General features: G+C 42.9%; 2 protein-coding genes across 3 annotated transcripts in view; both read left to right on the plus strand.

The window, feature by feature from the left end:
- pag1 (phosphoprotein membrane anchor with glycosphingolipid microdomains 1) overlaps positions 1 to 5,808 on the plus strand; it is a 51,435-nt gene extending 45,627 nt beyond the window's left edge. For both annotated transcript variants that reach the window (XM_083982737.1, XM_083982736.1), the window contains exons 8-9: positions 3,094 to 3,153; positions 3,514 to 5,808. In XM_083982737.1, coding sequence (XP_083838863.1) covers positions 3,094 to 3,153; positions 3,514 to 3,876 — 423 coding nt within the window. In that variant the 3' untranslated portion in view covers positions 3,877 to 5,808. The remainder of the gene's footprint in view (positions 1 to 3,093; positions 3,154 to 3,513) is intronic.
- Positions 5,809 to 7,973: 2,165 nt separating this feature from the next.
- Positions 7,974 to 20,737, plus strand: part of znf704 (zinc finger protein 704) — a 51,626-nt gene continuing 38,862 nt past the window's right edge. The window contains exons 1-2 of the mRNA XM_083982566.1: positions 7,974 to 8,559; positions 14,663 to 14,847. Of these exons, the coding sequence (XP_083838692.1) occupies positions 8,299 to 8,559; positions 14,663 to 14,847 (446 nt within the window). The 5' untranslated portion in view covers positions 7,974 to 8,298. The remainder of the gene's footprint in view (positions 8,560 to 14,662; positions 14,848 to 20,737) is intronic.

Below are 20,737 nucleotides of genomic sequence, written 5' to 3' on the forward strand. Positions count from 1 at the left end.
ACGTCTTCTTGCCTCCTTTTCTTCTGTTCATCTCCTCCACCTCTCCTTATTTCTCCTCTCTTCGTTTAGTCACATCCCTCTGTTCCTTTGTCCCTGATGTTGCAGCCAATTAGTTAATCACTGCTGCTGATGTGGGCAGCAGGCGAGTCGAGCCTGGTCTGACCCCTGTATCCATGATGAAATCTTGATCTGCTGAGCTACAATATATGCTGTTCATTTATATATGCACCCACATGTACCTCGTTGGTGTGTCTAGTCAGCATTAATTCTGTCATTTTCTCCCCATCCCCCCCTTCATAACACACAAACACACACATACATGTATACTGAGACATGTGTGTGTGTTTACATTATATTCTGCTACACATAGACTCCCCGGGGCTGATTTAAGGTTTACCCTGAATGTTCCCGACTCCCCGTGGTTTACGCCCATGTATGACCAGGAGCTGTCGGTGATTTGTCTTGTCAGACCAAGTGTGTGTTTGTGTGTCTGAGCACAGTGAGCGCCAGCTGGCCACCATCACTATGACAGTTAGTCTGGCTTCATGATGGATGATATGGGCTGAGGATATTCGCTCTACATCTCCGTCTCTCTATCTCTCTCTCTAACACACACACACACACACACACACTTATGTATATACTGTATATATTCTGTATATACATGCACTTTTTGCATACACGCTGGGATGCTTGTATAAATGTCTGAGTGGAATTCCCTCCAGTGGCAGCTCAGTAAGTGCTGCTCACACGCACACACTAAGGCAGGTTTTCTCATATACACACACAATCTTTCCATACATACATCTGGTTTCTAGTTTAACATTTCACTGCAGACCCACACTTTCACAAACACGCACACTCGCACAGCCATTTTGTGACCTTTTATTCACAACCTCTCTGATCCTGTGCAGTTGTACAGTTATTGAACCGTCATAAACAGCAGTAACACTTGTTTGCAGTCATTTGACTGTGCGTCGCCTGTGGGCTTTTCATACGAGGTGCAGGAAATGAATTTGACCCAGCCAATGGGCCACTGGGGTATACATTGGGGACGTGGTGCAGGTAAACTGTGATATTTAGCCTGTCAGCTGCATTGTTGTGCTGCCTTGTGCTGCTGACTACTGTTAAATAGAGAATTTTTGTATGTAACATATCTGCATGTGTAAGTGCATCATAGATTATAATGTGACTTTGTTGTTTAAACAGTTTATACACTTTGCACATCCACCTTTCCATGTTTGGATCTGAGCATGTGCTAAACAGGAAACACAGATAATCTGAGGCAAGATATTAATAGTGATTTATATGTGCCTGTGTCAACATGCTCGTCAGCACGACTGACACACTGACACCTGAGCTGTCCATCTTCCGAGGCCGCTGTAATCAGCTTACTGTCATACGTGTGTGTCCTGCATGTCATTGTATCTCCTAAATACACACAAACACATTGCTGTAATCTTCTCTCTCACACACACTCACATGCAAACACATTACATCTTATTGTAGCGCGTCTGAATATTGAAAATAAACTAACTCCGTCCTCGTACGGATAGAGGCCCTGGTATAATTTTTATACGTATTGGATACACTGGTTTTCAGATTAGTATTTAAGGCCCATATGTATCAAACCCATGGGTCTATTTTTTTTTTTCAATAGTATTATTGAATTTTTCCAACGCAAATCACAGCAATTAACAAGATACATAAATCTCCACATCCACATAATGAAAAAACAAATCTGTCTAAATCTAATTTGCACTGATACATGAGCCAAGAAATAAGGAGGCTGCACATTAGGAGAACAAGCGTTGTGAAACATATGCAGAGGTACAGTCACTGGGTCAAGCCACCTGTGTCCGAGCTTCATAGAAATTCTCCCTTAGGTCGCTCTGCCTAATTGGTCGGCTAATTAAAGCAAAATGAATAGGCATCGGTTCCATTATGGTGTGTGTGTGTGTGTTGGATCCATAAAAGTAATCATGTCTCCAAACATGCGTTATTCATTACTTTATTCATAAAGTAATTGTATTGATTGACATGCTGTGAGGAGAATAAGGGAGAAAAGTGTATCCACTGGAAGGTGTTATGACGTCCAGCAGGGGCGGACAGTTTGATGTATTATCTCTGTATGGGGTTTTTATTCAGTACATACTGTATAAGAGGAACTTGTGAGGGTATGTCCCCTTGGCAGGCACCAGGCAACAAGTAAAAAGCTTTCCTTTTCCTTTTTTTTTTCAAATACATCAGCATTTGCCTTGGTACCTTTCACCGAGGACTTCATGAATCTGAATTTTTTCCTTTTAATCAAGACAGAAAAAAAACACAAAAAGCAAAGTTGTCCTCTTATAGAGGTGCATGATGAAATTTTCACATAACATTAAGAATTTAGTCGATGCTGCCAGTGATATTGAGGTTCTTGTTAGACACCTGAGGTGTTTGGCACCGCTGTCAGATGTGCTTTGTTGATTAATGACACCCTCATCGATCATCAGGCGAAGTGGACAGAGGCTATGCTCAAAAACATCGCACTCTCTGTCGCTACTTATTGACTTTCACTCAATAATTTTCTTAATGAATGGGTGGTTATAAACAGCATTAGCTTTATATGTATCGCAGACGAAACGGCAAGTGCAGAGCCCGTCTCTCTCTCTCTTTCCACTGCTGGGAATAGTTTAGAAGTTCAGTTTATTGATCGCTTCCCCAGCACCCTCTTAAGATGTGCAGATTTTCCACTGGTGTTAATGTTTTTGAGAACTGGTCAATAGTTTGCCAGCTTGTTTTCATGACGCAGATCAATAAGCACTGCCACCATATCTTAATTGCATGTCCCTCAAAGTTTTTTGTTTCAGTGTAACAGCATGCTGCTTTTGTTTATAAAAGAACCTCTTTAAACTCAACTTTGGTATTGGTATTTTCAACAGGAACCAAGGGTTTCAAAATTAAAGTACGGGACAATCATTCAAATGTTCCTAACAGCCCCTTGTAGTTTAAGCTTTGGGAATGTTTTAAATATCTGATTCTGCACTCTCTTTTCTTTTCATACAAAGGCTGCCGTATCTAAATCTACCTTTTTGTTCTTTTCTCCTCCAGTTACACTCCCCTCTGTCTCCTGCACCAAGGTTCGACAACCACATTCTGTCAGACAATGAGGTAAGTGTGTGTTAAACTCCCCTATTCCCCAAACTGTCTTTTCCAGTCCCGAGACGGCAGCACTTTACACTGTGAATGCCAAAAGCTCCAAGTACCAGAAAGATTTAAAAAAAAAAAAAAAAAAAAAAAAAAAAAGGGGGGGGGAAAAAACAGTGGAAACTGGGAGAGTAGTCACAGAACATCACACAATACGCTATGAGGGAAAAACCCTGCAGGAGTCTTTTCATATAAGCACATGAATGTTGGTGAATGTTTCCTTTTGTGTTCTCATTAAATGTTGTTGCATGTATCACAAATTTGTACTATGCCAAAAAAAAAGAACAATTCACATGAACAGCGTGTCTCTTCTGTGTCCTTCAGTCAGCTGTGTACTCTACAGTCAACAAAACAGACTGTGATGATGCTGTGAACGAGGAGGACAAAGAGCACGACTACAGCAGCATCGCTGAAATCAAAGGTCTGGTGCCGACCTCCTCCTCCAGTGACCTGTACGCCACTGTCCGAGACATCTACGCCCAGCCCAACGAGCCCAAGCCGGGGGAAGACCCCCTCTTGGACAGCACAGATCCCGGCTACGAAACCATCCGCATCCCAAAGGCTAGTAGCCCGGGCGACGGCCACATGGCTGGGCTGGGAGCGGAGGGGTCAGACACTGCCAAAGCAGAGCCTGACTACGAGAGTGTCGGAGAGTTGGGTCTGGGCCAGGAAACATACCGCCTCTGAGTTTTTTTTTCTCCTCCCGCCACCGCCTTCATCTGTGGCGGGGTCAGTAGAAGCTTCCTATCTTGAGTTCCTGCAGTGCTTTGAACCTGCTACCAGGCATGCTTTTGGTGCATGACTTGGGGAAAACAGCAGAAGATGGCTCACCACACCACATCCATCATTAATGCATGAGTGTCCTTTTATACAGCTTGGGTACGTTTTATCAAATCTGAACTTTTAATTTATCACCCAGGGTCAATGTCATCGGTACTGTTAGGCCTACTAGTAAATGAACTGTAGTACCTCAGTCACTGGGCATTAATCACGTGGAAGATTGCACTTTGGATCATCATTAAATCCCTCTTTTTCATCTCTGCATATCATGAACAGCTGATCATGAAAAAAGTATCCTGTGATTATTAAAGATTTTCTCACAACATAGCATTTCAAGCGTTAGCTGAGGACGCAAACCCTGCCTGTGTAATAAAAGATACCAAGAATTCTGTGCCATATACTCATGAAATCCATGCACTTACTATACATATGAAGGTAACATGATTTGTATGCCCCATCTGCAGCTGCTAGTGACTTTCTAACTTCCTCCAGCCAGGTAACTTATAGTCATGTTTTATTGAGGTGCCATGGTGTATTTCATACTGTAGGCTGCACCTCCACTGTGCATTCTCTGCTTGAAATTCCTGTGAATGGGATCTTGGCATGGAAAGCAAAAAGCCACTCTTATCTGTGACCAAATAGTTAGTCAATACAAACATTGCATTTGATATGATGATGACTCTTGGACTGCTGCATACATGTCCTCACGTTGACACCGATCACTGTAAAGGTGTGCGTTCAACATGTCAAAGGTCGAGAAATATGAAACCAGTCTGTGGAACCAAAATGGAAACAAGAGCTTAGAGAAATAGGTTCGAGCTTGTGGTTCCACAATACATGTTCAAAGGATTTTTTAGACGTTTTACAGTCCATGTCAACTTTTTTTGTGAAAATTCATATTTATTTGAAGATACATATTATTGTGTAATTGTGAAATGTTGCAAAGTATGTCTGTGAGAGAAAAGTAAATAGGGTTTTATAGACGTTTCTAGCATTTTTATTGAAAATGAAAGTGAGTTGTGACATATTGACAGTTGTAAAGGTACGCTTTCCCCAGTCTTTAAAAAAAGAAGTGTTTTTTAAAAAGTACATATACCATTTTTTTTCTTTGTCATTTTACAAAGGGGTAAAAACAAACTCAAAAGACTTGTTATGTGATAGAGTGACACAAACTTGTATTACTATTACAAATGTTGTAGATCAAATGTATTTTTTGGTTGTCATGCTTTTTGAGCCTACTCTTGGTACAGCATACAGTCCTCAGTTGGCGTCCTGGATTATTTTAAAGCACAAAAATTTAATATTATGGTACTGCATTTATATACAGCTTATCAAAAGCATAACTACAAGTCAGTTAGATCTCTGCACAATTTGAATATCTAATGCTTTTTGACTTACTAGTAGCACTCTGAAGAAAACATATCTGTCTGTTTGTAGCTTGTACTGACGACATGCCAACCAAGGCTTGTATATAGTTTAGAGCACTATTTTAACTGTTACTCGCTGGAAGTTTTATGTAAGCTTTTACTTAACTGTACAATGTTCAGAGTGATATAATTTTAGGATAAGTCTGTTAAGAGCACTGATTATACTACATGTCTGCCTTGTTTGAAGGAAAACTGAAGCCCTGTCGTCCAATGGATTTTTTGCCTTGTAATGTAACTCAGAGTTGTCAAAATGCTTTTTCAGCTCTGAGAATAAGTAACCAATCAAATGTCAGAAATATGGTACAATGTTTTGGTATGTGCATTTTACGAAACAGTAACTGTGGTACTTTTATTTTTAAAAAACTGAATTAATCTCTAAATACTGTTGTTTGATGTTTATTTTCAAATGAACAGGGCCAATGTTTTGTTTTTTTTGTTTTTTTTTGGGGGGGGGGGGGGGGGTTATTTGCTGTAAATATATATTTCACTGCTACAGTATCTCCCTGCTTTTGCAGAACAAGTGGTGTCATCTGCTTCCACCCACATCAACATATCCCAGCTTTACTGTATCTCCAGCCTCAGTTCATGTTTCATAAATGATATCAGACATTTTAAATGCTGTTACATATCGCAGCAATGCTACAGTTAAAGAGGATTTTAAATGCAATCTGTTCCCAGTATTTTTTGAATGGAGACAGGTAACTGAAATGCTCAAAAAAAAAAAAAAATGTTATGTTAATTTGGACAAAGAGGTAATTATCAGTGTTATTTACACTCCCACATGATCCTTTGAGTATATTGTTCCTACCAAGAGACATGGTTGTGTATCAGGATGGTGCCATCATTTAGATTTAATGGTGTTCACAGAACGCTATAAATGTCCTCTAAGGAAATGATCTGCCAAAGGGGGATGCTTTAGTGCCAAATCTAATCAGGGCAACACACACACACATACACTGTTAATAGATACTTACCTAAAATCACATTCTCTCTTTCTGTCCTGGTCACATAAACATGTCCATTCCCTGAAGGGGAATGGGGGTGTTGTAGGGGTTCAGAGATGCTCCTCCGCTGCCTCTCCTTCAGCTCCACTACTCCTGTAACGAGTCCATTTGCCCCCCACCCCCCACCCCACCCGTCCTCATACAACCAGCAGACAACTCTATGGTAACACCCGCTTTTGATCACAGGGCAAAGCCTGTTTTGGCAGTTATGGCCACATCTGTTACCCCACTCTGTCCAGTTTCCATTCTCTGCATGTAAATATTTTATGACATGAAGTTCTATTAAAATATATACTATATAATAAATTGTGCCATTGTGTCTTTTTATTCACTGGGTGCTGTCATCTAGAGAGATTGTAAGCTGCACATGAATTTATAAAAAACATTACGTTTGACATTAATTAGGCCATTTGTTACTCTGATAACACTCTGGTATCCGCCCTGCCACACTGGCTGATAATCGCAATGTCTTCTGGTAAACTTGATTTATAAAAGCACGGTGAACTTTTTAATCAAGAGAGATGTGCTATTCAGATATCTTTTTTTTTTCCTCAGAGAACAACAACTTGTCACATTGAGTGATGATCACTCTTAAGGGTTTTTTTCTTTTAGTACTGTAGCTTAGCCACCTGTGAGCCCCTTTATGTTCACTAATCATAAAGAAGAACACAATAAAGAAGTAAATGTATCGCTGCATTTCTGGCAAGGCTGACCTAGCTATAGGTTCACCCTTATGAATTAGCATCTTTCATACATCTATATCCTGGCTGTCTTTGCAGCATTGTCTGAATGAGCTAGTGCCTTTTGTAGGGAAAAGCAGTGGCCTATTGTCATGAAAACATGAAAAATAAATAAATAACCTGTTGTGTTTACATTCACAAAAGCAGACCAGTGTGGTATATTACTCTCATCTGGGAACCTGATCATAGTGGGTTTGTACCTGAAAAGTAGGCTAAATGCCCTCCATGAACTAGGTTAGAGTGAAAAAAAACACCAAAAAAAACTGTCTAATAAAAGCTTTCCGTTCCCCCCTGTTTTCTCTTTCTTCCCTTCTGCCATACCCTCTCCCTTTTCGCTTCCACTCCATCCTTGCGTCATTGTTTTGAATGGAGCATCCTCCCGGCTTGCGTTACCTTCAGTCGGGGGAGAAGGGGGAGCGGTGGGGGCTTGTGGAGGCGTGTGCTTCCCCGACCAATGGCAGCTCGTCTGAGCCGCCGGACCGCACATGTTTACAGGCAGCATTCCGCCGGTAGAGGCTGCGCTCGGTCGGAGCCACGCACGGACCGGATCACCCAGCAACCGGAGCCGGAGTCACCTAACGGTCGTATTTTTGCACCGTTTTCAACACCTACGGTCGGTTTACGACATATAGGGTCGAGCGAAGTGAAATTATTCGACGTATTTACTTCCATTTGTCTATGCCCGGCTTGTTTTATCGCGAATAAACCAAAATTTCGTCAAATCGTGTACAAATGTCATCTCGGTTCCCGGGACTGAAGCTAGCCCGTGTTTTCCCGCCGTCTCCGGAGCTCGCAGGGAGCAGTGGGGAAAACAAACAGGTCGAACGGAGGAGGTAGCCGGTTGGATGTGGAGGTTGTTTTAGCGGCGAATGAATCGTCTTCATGTTGTTGGCATTAGTCGGTGCTAATTCAGACTTATCCTGATGCTTTCGGTGTTTGTTTTTTTTTGTATGCGAGTGCATTTAGGACGCTGTTTGGAGTTTTTCGCCCTCCGAGTATGTTGCCGCTTTCTAACATTTTGTCAGGGCTGTTGGAGCGCGTAGTCTACCCGCTGCGATTTGGTGTTTTTCTCGACGTTGTTTACCGGATATAACTCGACGTTTAATGATCTAAATCGACCGGTTCGCCGGCCCAGACTTCAGCGAGACACTTTTAGACATGCATACGAGGCGTTTGGTGAAACGGTCGATCCTCGGCAGCCGCGTTTATGCGCCGAGTCCGACCGGGGACGGAGCCCCAGTGACAGGAGTGGTCCAGGCTGTCAAGCAGGAAAACAGAGACGTCTCGGCCGCGGGAACCCGGCGCAGCGTCTACACCGTGCTCATGCAGGACGGCAGCCTCAAGGAGTTTTCCGAGGAGGATATCGCCGCTGGGTTCAACCACACTGCAACCAAAGGACCGCTGAAATCCAGCCTGAAGGTGTGTATGTGTGTGTGTGCAAAGCGTCCCGGCCGGCCGGCAGGCAGCGCTTCACTGTTTTTGTTGTGCGGTGTTTTGCAGCGTTTAACCGCTTCCTGCACGGAGCGGATTTAACGGTGCCGCCGCCGCCGCTGCTTCTACCGCTGATGGCAAATTTAATCAAGCTGGGACAAACCCAGCATCGCCCAGAATAGCTGTTATTACCGATTTAGTTGTATATTGCACCAAAATAACGGGTTGTCATGACATTTGGCGACATTAGATATATGGGACAAAGGGCTTGATAGGGCCTGCGCAATGTTTATGTGGGCTAGTGGGTGGGTAAGCCGAGGCAAACAAACACACTGTGACTGCAGCGTTTGGACAGATGATGATGATGATGGTGATGATGGTGATGATGGTGATGGAGAGATCTGGCCCGATCTTTTTGACCACTGGTTTTTGTGATCACGTTTATAACAGATCATTTCTGCATTGCATTTTGCATTTGCAAGCCAGGATGTGTTTTGGGTATTGTCAATTGCAGATGATGCAGCAGCTTGACACCCAGTTGATTAGTAAGTGGCTTCATGGGAAAACATTCTTCTTTTTTTTTGTTGCTATTATTGTTTTACAAAGGTTTAAAAAAGTTGGTCTGGCCCTCTTGTGACATTATAGAGGAAGAATAGAAAGTTTCGATGATGTCCAAAATTGTGGTCGTGATATGGGCCCAATTAGCACTGACCCAGCTGCCTTCACCTCCACCTTGTGTGTGCTTTTGGTGTCACATGGCCTCAGATAAAGATTGTGTGAAGAGAAGTCAAGCCAGCCCTGGGATAAAAACACAGAGTTTTTGGCATAGGGGGAAGTGTGTGTGTGTGTGTGTGTGTGTGTGTGTGTGTGTGTGTGTGTGTGTGTGTGTGTGTGTGTGTGTGTGTGTGTGTGTGTGTGTGTGTGTGTGTGTGTGTGTGCTGTCCTTTTTATAGTGAGGGAGTGACTGAGGAATGCATGTGACTGAATAACGGCTTGTTTACGGTCTGATTTTGATTTATTTTGAGTGGTGTGGTGTTGTGCCTCCTTGCAGGCATGCATGCATGTGTGTTGTGTTTTGTTTTGATAGCTTATTGATAAAGTAAGTTGCAGGCTCTGATCATTATTTGTTATTAGAATAGATGTTTGGCCACTCTTTGTTACCACACATGCTTGGACTTATTACGCTTCCTGTTTGTCAAATGTGAGACACATGGGTCTGTGTGGATTTACAGTTGCAACAGCAACATTCAAGATTATATTCCACAGTCAGAAATGTTTGTAAATCTTAAATAAAGTTGGAAACTGTTATTTAAAGCTTGTCCAACCTTAACTACGTGGAATGCACCAGCATAGCACAGAGACTTTGTCAGTGCCTTGATGAGTGATGGGAGGGATCAATGCAATTCTAAACTTTGGTTGTCGTGTTTTGCATTTGCACATTGTGCGTGTGCAGTCCTCTACTCCACAATAGCTGTTGCACAATACTGTTACAGTCAGCGGTGCAGACTGGAGTAGTGCAGCTGAGGCTGAGAGCGTGGTCCCGTCAGCACAATGGTCAAGTCTCTTTCAGCACGACTCAATTCCTGCTGAGGTCGAAAACAAGCCATAAAATGAGGAGGAGGGGTCTGCTCCGCTCTGCTCTCTGTGTGTGTGTGCGAGAGCATCTGTGTGTGTGTGTCCAATCTACACACGTATTAATAAGTGCATCTGTGTTGCTTTTATTGTGCATGCGTATGTAATAGCATAGATAGACTTTCTCGTACATATTTGTGTGTTTAATATGTGAGATCTGACTAGTATAAATTTTGGAGTGGGGGTTGTTTGTGAGGGCGTACTGCCCCGTTTGAGTCGCAGCTGTGCAGCCAACAAAGCAGGCACCCCCAGGTTGGCAACGGGTGGCATGCTCCAAAGAAGCTGGATGCTTGGCTCGCTGCCCAGTATGGCAAATAATTGCCCCCTATTCCTGGGAAAGGGGTGGGGGTATCAGGATGCCACTTGTTGACTTTGTTGGTTTGTGCAAGTGTGTGTGTGTGTGTGTGTGTGCGAGCGACTAGTGTTACGCAGATGTCTGCCTGCTAATCAAGAGGCACTACTTGTTTTTGTTTTGCTGGCGCTTCTGTTGTTGTCCTTGCTGTTGTTTATGTTACTCGTCACACGCCGACGTGGGATTCAATGAAGCAAGCTTGTTGACAGGAGCTGAGTGACTCTTTGTTCTGAAGCCGTGGTTCCAGGCAGACCGGCGTCGGCTGTCCTTATTGGTTGACTGAGCAGCATGAGCGTGAAGCGCAGTGACCGCGGGGTCAAGTCTGGATGCTCCTGCTGCCCCTGCGATGGTGTATGAGTAATCTCTTAGGGTAATGGAGGTGTATATGTTCGACTCTGAGTTGTGCGTGCCACGAACACACAAATGCAGCTTTAACAAACACACACACATATCAGATCCTTTTTTTCATCATCTTGTGCTCATGCGTGTCATTCCAAAGTATTTCTGTTATGGAAAATCATTCTGCCTGAAGAATAACTTCCTCTATTACCCCATGCAGACAAAGTAAGGGCAGCACCTCTAATTGTGTTTTATATACTACGACTGAAAGTGCAATTTCAATAGTGGTCATTTTCTAGAGGGTAACCTTCAAGCCTGTTAATCAAGATATATTTGTACCAAGTATAATCACATTTCTGCCTTCTATTTAAAGGTTCAGTGTGTAATAATTGGCAAGGTTTATTGGCAAAATCTGAATATACTACCCATGATGAATATATTTGTATAAGTGTATAATTGCAAATCAAATTTGTTTGGTTTTCGTAGCCTTTTAATTATTCTTTTATTTATAGCAAGGGTCTTGCTTTAGAGAGTGTCGCCATCTTGCGCCGCCATGTTTGTACTGCAGCCTGAATGGAAAATCCAGCCAGCCAGAGCGCACGTTTCGCGAGTTTCACGTGCATAAACCAACGAGGAAGAAGGCGGAAGGAAGTAGTTTAGATCTTCACCTCATTGCTCCATACTCCCAGTCGTGGTAAACAAGTTTTTTTTTGTCCTCAGAGGCCACCGTCACTTTGCCGACGGGAGGGGTGAGTGCGAGTGAGTGAGTGAGCGCTGCAGACTAGAATCTGAATGCTATATCACGGTTTTACCCCCATATTACACACTGACTGGACCGGACCTTTAAAGAAAAGTCAGCTAATATGTGAATTGGCTAATCTTTCATTAGAAATACTTACACCAGTTTTGCTCAAGCTTGCCAACACACAGCATTGGTAGCATACTTGACATTTAGGGTATTCAAATATAGCCGTATACTTGACGACATTAGTGTGGTAAATTCATACTGTAGAATCATTGATAATGAGGTGTTAGCTGCGGGTGAAGTTATATTTTTATCTAACTCTCCCACTTAGAAAAACACATTTTCTCAAATTGCAGCTTTGATATAAAACCAGTTAGTTGTTTTGCTCTGGACCAACTCATATATTCTATTGGAAAATCTTGTGGTACACTGTGCGATGCAGTGTTGAACCATTAATTAATCATTAATGTCTCTTAACCGTGAGTACATCCACTAGATGCTCCAATGCAAATGCTTCGCAGGGACAAAGAACCACACGAGCGAAAAGACACAGTCCGTTGGAATTTTATGACATTGGGTCCACGGGATTCAATTTATGTCTGCTTTGCTTTATTATAACCTTCGACCCATGAAGGTACGAGAATCTCTGCGCTTGACAAACTACTGCCCAAAGCAAGTAGATTATGAGTTTCTCAGAGTGTGCTTGCGAGTGGGAGAGAGAAGGAGAATAAGAGATAAAGAGAGGGGGGGGGGGGGGGGTTCTGTTCACGTATGCACACACACACACACACACACACACACACACACACACACACACACACACACACACACACATAGACACCAGCTTTGACACATGCAACTCACATTTCACAACCGATTTGGTATGCTTCACAATTTCCTGGCTCCGTGAAACGCCATCATTCATAAGTTTGGTGAAAGGAAGGAATTGCTGTTGGTTTTTCTACCGGAGAGGTACACTCGTCATACACACAACACCTAATCTTCCCCGAGCCGGTGTAATCCATCTTGTTGTTTTACTCAAGTCTGTGTTTTCACAGAGCATTTTGTGCACCACTGAGCGTTCGCGCGACCAGCCTCTGTCATGAGCGGCACTCGATACTCATTTCTCCTGTTTTTCTTTTACCTCATTAATCTAAGTGAATTGTTCTCTTCGTGTTTGTGTGTGCATGTGTGTGTGCATGTGTATGAACTATTGAGTCAGGTGCCTTTGCCTTTTCCACAGTCAAGCCTAATCGTGTTACAGTGCTTGAGAGATAATGATCTAGATCACAGACTCACACACAGAAACACACACACAGGCCGGCCTGTCATAGCCATCAACGCTCTGTTGGCGTGGCCAGCAGTGTGTGTCGCTCTGGCTGTGTTTCGGCCTTTTCCCAGTGTGTTTCTAAGAGCCTGATGGCTTTAGTTACCTACAAAGATGTGTGTGCGTGTGTTGGTGTGTGCGTAGGTGCATGCAGGTATTCATGTGCAGAAGCATGCCGCTTGTTGCTGTTGTGTAAGAGAAGAGATGATGTTGGGTTGTTGTTTTGTTACATTGCTGCAGGACGGGTAGGTGTTTTCTGTGCATTGTGAGGGGGAAAGTGATTTTCTTTTGTGATTGTGTGTCAGTAAGTAGTATATGGGGTGTTGTCTTGTGTAACGCTGTCTTTCTGTATGGAGCATTTGTGTTTGTTTGTATGTGTTGGGTTTTGCTGTCACATGTGGTTTTCAGGGCAGAAAGCAGCAGTCTGTACGTGTGTATTTTATGGATTCACTGTCTCACCAGAGAAGTTTACATGAAGAGTAGAAACTGACAAACACAAGAGGCCCAGTGAAATGTGCTCAGTCGTACAAGTTGAAGGAAATGCTGGCTGTCATGCTTGAATAGTCTAAAAACAAAACAACAACAAAAAAAGGAATGCTTTTCAGCATGAAGCGTCGCCATTTTTCACTGATCCAAACAATCAGCGAATCAAAACATTGTTGCCTTGTAGAACTGCGCAATGTGCAAAAACAAATCACACTGCAATTATTTTGGCAGATAAATTGATTGCATGATTGCATTGCAATTTCAGTTGGTTATTTTTGCATTTTATTGAAGATATGAAAATGATGATGTAGCTGTCTTTGGGTATTTTGCCAAATAGACACGTCTCTGTAAAATATCATTTGTAGGGTGAGACTTCTCTGTAGCACCGTCTGCCACCACAAGCCTTATGGTGCTAACAATGCACAACACATTGTGTAACATTAAACCTTGATCCAAAAATTGTGGTTACTGCGATTTACTTTTTTCTTTTTTTATAGCTCATGCAATTTGGGATATTGCACTTGGCCATACTGCAATTTTAATTATTTTTTCAATTAGTCGTGCACCCCTGCTGAATAGTAAGAAGTGGACAAAACCTCCACAGTGTGCCTTGAATAAATGGACAGATGAGCACTCATGTAATGTCCTGTGTCCTGTGTCCTCACTGACACTTATGGTTCATGGAAAGGCAGTTTCTCAACAGTGTCAGTTTGAAAACCTCATCATCAAAATTGCTAGGGGAAAACTAGGCTTGTGCATTTTGAGTTCATCCAGTCTATTTTAGAAAAGCTTTTTTAGGTGCAAGAGTCTCAATTCTTTTCTTAAACCAACTTGGACAGCGTACTCCTTCATTTGAAATGTAAACATGAATATCTTCAAAAAATTGGGTTTCAAGATCTCAACGGCTGGATCTAGAGCCCAGAGCCTCAGACTCTCTAGTTGAAGCTTTGCTGAACAAACTGTATCAGATTATAATTGTTTCCATGCACTGGAATATTATTGTGTATTTAGGCAGTTTAAATGGGCAGTGTTTCTGAGTATTAGTCTTAAGCTACTATATACAGTATGACATGCGCCTCACCCTAGACCTTTACAAAGGGAATTTTGTTTTTATACTTGGCACAACTTTCCGTCAGTGTTGCTCATCTTTGCAACTAAGTTATATATGTTTCTCTATTTTCTTATCCCTCTTTGTGTCCCTTTCCAACAGAGCTTTAGTAATGGAGCTCCGCAGGGCCACAAGGTGGAGGGCGGCTCCCTCAGCCCTGAGGTGGTGGAGGAGCAGCGGTTGGCAGACAGCAAGCGCCTTGGCTGGGACCCCGACACCCGATCAGTGTCCCTGCTAGAGCAGAAACGCAAAGTGGTCTCCTCCAGCATTGACGTTCCTCACGCCAGGTAGGACTGTGTATGTGTGTGTCTGCGTGTGAGTGTGTGTGTGTGTGCGCGTGCTGACTGTTCTTTGACAGCGGGAGTCTGATTCCTGTCCTAGAGCGAGTTTGGCTTGTGGTCATACATGCAGAGTTCACTGAAGGTGTATGGCATAGATATGTCATCTCAGAAATAGGACTGAGTTTATGTGGGCTGACATCCTATTTTTTCATATTGACTTTGAAGCTATTTTGGCAGCCCATTGAATGCAATGCCATGTGACAGGAACCCACTTTTTACCCCATTACATATTTATATATATTCTATCATATGCCATCATACGTGTCACACTTTATGTGTGTACCTACTCTGTCCTAAATATTGAAGGGTTGTGGGCAAAATGTCATTTTTGGATGAACTCCATGTTGCCGTCTTAACTCTCTGAAGCAGTTATGGTTACGGGTAAATTACATGCGTCTGGTGGTTTCCCAAATTGTAATAGTGGTACAACGTGGAATCAAGGCCATGAGAGTTAACATAGTAAATTGAATCTTTGCCCTCTAGGACGTGTTTCCTGCTTGACAGCAAAGACACTGTAGACTTATTCATACTGTACATTTACCTCACGGCCATGATCGAGACTAGAATAAATACAATTGGGTGAGCAGCTGTGGCGTAGTACATCCCTCACATAGCCCTTACACTTTCAGTGACTCTTTTACATCACAGACTTGAACACACGCACATACCCGCAAATGTATAGATATATAGATAGTCAGCATAATCCACCGCTAATGTTGGCCCGCCACAGGACAATTAAACTTAAATAGGCGGCGCTGCACGTCTGTGAAGTGCCAGTCTAATAAAGAAACAACACTCTTTCACTATTACATGTGAAACGCTAATATCTTGTAAAGCACAGGACCGTTATCGAACATCACTCCCCATTACTTGTCTCTGGCTGCTGGAGGAGTCCAATCGATGGCAACTTGCTGAAAAGTACAGTAAAAGTGGCCCATAGGAGCAGCTTTATTACCGCATCCTGAGCCCTACTTTAAATTTAATAGTTATTTGCTGATGAATCATTGATTTGGTTCTCTCTTGTTTCCCATTAAGAGGAAAAATATCTTTTTAAATTCAATCCATCATATGGATTAGACACAAGTTTTACACCTGTCCCACTATAATTACCTCCTTGCATAGGGATTGCAATAATATTGATATTTATATGGGTATTGTGAATGGCTTATTGATTATCTCGGCCTTGTGCAAGTTCAGCTCGTTGCCTCAGCTCAGGGACGACCACTTTAGAAGCCAACTTCCTGTTTATCCCCCTAACGAGACCCCATAACAACAAGGAAGCCATGGGGAATGTCCAATCAATCAGAATTTAACTTCTTCATGCAGCAGTCCTAACATAATGATAAAGAGAAAGCATGACCTTTACAATGAGTCACATCTTTTTAGTTAACAGCACAGGTACTCGCTTCCAAATTTTCAATAACACACCCAAGCTGCGTTCCTGGCCAAAATTCCAACAGGAATGTGCCAGAGTGTTGCTGTGTTTTTATTTAGCCTGCCCAGGCATCTTTGAAGCATTAGGAGTGAAAGAATTGTCAGCACTAATCCTCCCAGAAGTAGAAACAACCAAATACCAAGGTTAAATCTACTTTGACTGAGAGTGTGCTAAGCTTCGTCTCCCTTTTGTCTGTGCCTCCAACACCATATAGACCACTTCGGCGTTGACGTCACAGTGACGTTGCCAGACTTACTGGTGGCAGAAAAATACCGGAAGTAAGCAACAACCTGACCATCCTGACATACAGCTCAACTTTAAAAAGCAGTGTAGCTGCTTGGCTGCAGCACGACCCTAATCTGTGATGATGAGCCCACATTAGAGGGTGAATTTTATTTAATTTTCGTAATCGCGGTGCAGAACAGTGAGTTTGGAGCTGACGAAAGGAGAGAAAAAAGAGTCGTGCCGCGGCGAGACCGGTGAAATGGTGATTAGAGAGGGAGCGATCAGCGGTGACCGCCGCGCTGACGGACCCGGTGGAAATTGGGGGGAGACAACGACTGCTGAGGAGGAACTATAAAGAACTCAGCTGTGATTTAAACTAGGACCTAAACCGAGTCGAGTAGGCTAGAGCCGAGCTGTAACTGTGTAGTGGAGAAGCGGCAACACAAGCGCGTCCCCTCAGATGCGGCTGCATCTCTAGGTCACTGGTGTGTGAGTGTGAGAGAAATAAAAGCTCTGACTTGCTTGGGCAGACGTTGTTTGGTGTCACCCGCTGATTTGCACATGTAGGCTACAATATCTAGACCCCGAATATAAGATGACCCGTCCTTTCCAACTTTTTTCGACGGAAAAAATACTTATATATTCGGGTCAGTGTATAAAATATATGTAGATATTGCGTGCATCGTTTAGGGATTTTTATTAAACATTTACTGTTTCATTCGGTGTAAACGTTAACACGTGTACACGTTCACCCTCTTATTCATTCATTTTTACACACATCGGGTCATGAGCGGTGTCCCTAGCAACGGTCTGTGATATATAGCCTAACAACGGTCTGACTGTTATAGCCTACAGATATAATAGACATGGATCCGTTAAATAAACTGTAATATACAGCCATACAAGTAGGCTACAGTTTGCTGTCAGTATACCGTAGTTGGTGGACTTGTTGATGATCTCCCACGTCTTATACAGCAGTGTTTTGTGTCCCTGTCACTGGCTAGGCAGTACTGTACGTCGGTCCGTAACACACAACACACTCCGTTGCTAATCGTTAACTTGTATGGCAACCTGTTTTCTGTTGACAAAGCATTAAAATAATCAGAGAAGGCCTCTGTATGATCCATCTTCCTCTGATTTGATCGCTCTTGATGCCGGCTTTCCACTGTTGACACCAGATCAGCTGTCACGTTCTGCCACCAGTGAAGCCCTGCCCACAACATACGTCATCATTGTTTGCAAACTTAGAAATGGTCTATAGGAGCCAATTCATTTCATGCCAGGTAAGTAAAGGCCATGTGTAGGTAGGACACCTTTTGCACAATCAAGACATCCTTGAAAGTGTGAGTGGTTGTATGCGCTCTATGTATAGCTTCTGCAAATGCTGCGAAACCTACAGAGCTATTCCAAAAGTATTATTCTACAATAAGATTTTGTCTTAATTTTTTCAGTGACAGTGTAAAAAGACATACTGAGAGAGAAGAGCATGGCCTCCAACATAGGTCTCATGATGTAATTGCAGTGACTGAGTTAAAAAAAAAATTGGGGTGTTTTAAGGTTTCTCTCGATGTGAGGGGGTAAATGTTTCCTCTTTGAAAAATCCTCATAGTTAAAGTTCAGGGAGTTCATCCCTTCTTAATGTCACATCAACGTCTTTAAAGTCCCCGTTTTTAGCCAACAGCATCGACTTGACATCTAATTATTTTGTGTATAGCACTTCAAAGCCTGGTACTCAAAATCCAAAGATCTATTGTGCTTGTCAAGTGCTAAATCAAACCCACTGCAAAACCAGACCTGAAAAAAATCAATTTCAGCCCAATTTATAAAGTGCGCCCGCACAATCAAGAACACGGAAAGTTAATTCTTTCCACATCTTAAGAGCAGGTAGGAGCCTGAGCTCCCTTCTAAGCTATCCCTGTAGTGACCTCTTCAGTGCACAGCACCATTATTGCCTTAAGATTAAGATCCATGGCTCTCATCCTCTGCACACCTGCGACCGATTTTCAGGTCCCGCTCCGGCCCCGGGGAAGAAATGGTGTCACCACCGACCACAAAGTAACGTTTATCTGTGTTGGAGACGAGAGGGGAGAAGAAGGGAAGGCAGGATGCTTGGAGGGATGGTTGAAAGGGGACAAGGGAATGACAAGGGGGGAAATGTGCACATGTGTGAGGAGAAGGACAGGAGAGTAAAGGAGATGGAGAAATAGCACGTGTAAGAGTGTATAACAGTAAAGATAACAGCGAAAGAGAGAGGGAGGAAAGAGAGAGAGAATGCCTGAGGATTTTTTTTCGGAGCTAACTCTCCAGAGAAGTCTGACCTTGAGGTTGTTAATTGCACTCTGAGAAGTTCCCTCTCTGCTGGTGATTTACCAAGAAAATGTCGGGCTGTTTGATGGCTCTCCAGGTCCCTTGTAACCCAGATACAATAGGTTTCCTACCTCACTGGGAGTCACAGAAGGACCCCAATGCCTCATCCGCAATCATTGGAAAAATAGAGGAAAAATGACAGTTTGGTGTATAGATGTTAGACCTCGGGGGTTTTTTGTAGCTACATTTCATGGGTCTGTCAGCCGGTCCAGCTCTCATTACTTTATCGAGTACCTTCTTTCATCGTATTTGTTTACAGCACATTTACTTCGCCCGCATTTCGTCAGATCTTGTGCCAAAAATCAATAGGTGTCATTCGATGATTGACCTATTTTCTGCATTGGCCCAACTCCCAAATGCCCAAAGAAATGGTTTCCCTTTATGAAACATTTGTAAATGTGCTGTGTCTCAAGATACCAAGGCAGGAATTGCTCACTATGGCAGATTTTTGATTTGTTTACGCCATACTTATTGTGTGATTCTCTTTTATACTGAAGGCTCAGACATCTGTACTCATTGTCAGAGTGTGGTCTTAGCCAGCTGCTGGGCCTACTCCTTCCTCCAAGGGCTTATGTTTTCTCTATGCAGGAAACAGTCAATTGTAACAAGAGCTGGCGGGGGCAGACCAGTGGAAACAAATGACTTGGCTTTTGACAAATAGCATTCTGTAGACTAATTGCAAGCAGAGGAAGTGAAGTATAACCTTAGTTGAAGGGGAAATCAAGAGAGTGCTCTGCTTATTATTGCAAAACCCAAAAACAACAGATCTGGGGTTTAAATCGTCTCCTCCTCAGATCGCCAACAGCCCGCCCTCCCTTTCTAGCGCGAACCAAATTTACTCATGTTTCTTAAAATAACTGGACCTTTTGCTGGCCCCCAACAATGTTATATTTTTTAACTTTTATAGCCAAGCTGACCAAATGTTATGTGATTTGTGGTAACTGATCATTTCATGTTTCTGTAAATTGAAACAAGAAAGTGGGACAAACTTCAAAAACCGGATTTGATGCCAAAGGAAAACAGTTTATTATTGTTGTTTATTTTTATTGTTGACGCATTGCTGAGCAAGCCATTTGTTTCACACTTAGCCTACTGCCAGCTGAGACATGGAGCAGGGCTGAAGACTGCACATACTGTGCAAAAAGAAGCCCAAAGGGACTTCCAGATCATCATTTGGCTTTTAATAAAGAGACATGGCTCCGTGACCTGCCGGCTCTCCCTCTGCTACTGGGTTTGTTTGTCTTTGTGGTCATTCATACCTTTTTGAAACACTGTTATTTTACTCCTTTTGCACAATATGTTTGTGTTTGTGGCGAAGGAGGGCATTTGAGTTTCGAAACAAGAGAAAGGAGGGGAGGGCGGGGCGTGTGCATGCATGAGAGCGGTGTGGGTTCTCCATGGAGTGAGTGACAGAGAGCGACCGAGCAAGATGCTCAGCATTTTCCAAAGAAAACAGTTTTCCTGGTTTGGACGGCAGTGGAGTTTAGAAACCATGTGATTACCATTTGAAAAGACAGCTCTCATGAGCTCTCTCTCTCTCTCCCTCTCTTCCGCTGTCTCTCGCTCGCTCTCTCGCTCTCATTCACTGCCTCACTCTCCCAGTCTCAATGCACTGTTATCTGATTGAGCACTGAGGTTTTTGCGGCAACAGATTATTTGACCAAACCAATTGTGTTGAGTTAAGTATTCTGTTAACTTTATCAGATGGGTCCAACAACACAAAGCTAAAAATATCAGAAACAGAAATCTTCTTGGTGTGTGTATTATATATATATAAACCAAAAAGATTTATATACACAAACACACACA

This window comes from Trachurus trachurus (assembly GCF_905171665.1).
Source record: "Trachurus trachurus genome assembly, chromosome: 11".
In the NCBI taxonomy this organism is placed as follows: Eukaryota; Metazoa; Chordata; class Actinopteri; order Carangiformes; family Carangidae; genus Trachurus; species Trachurus trachurus.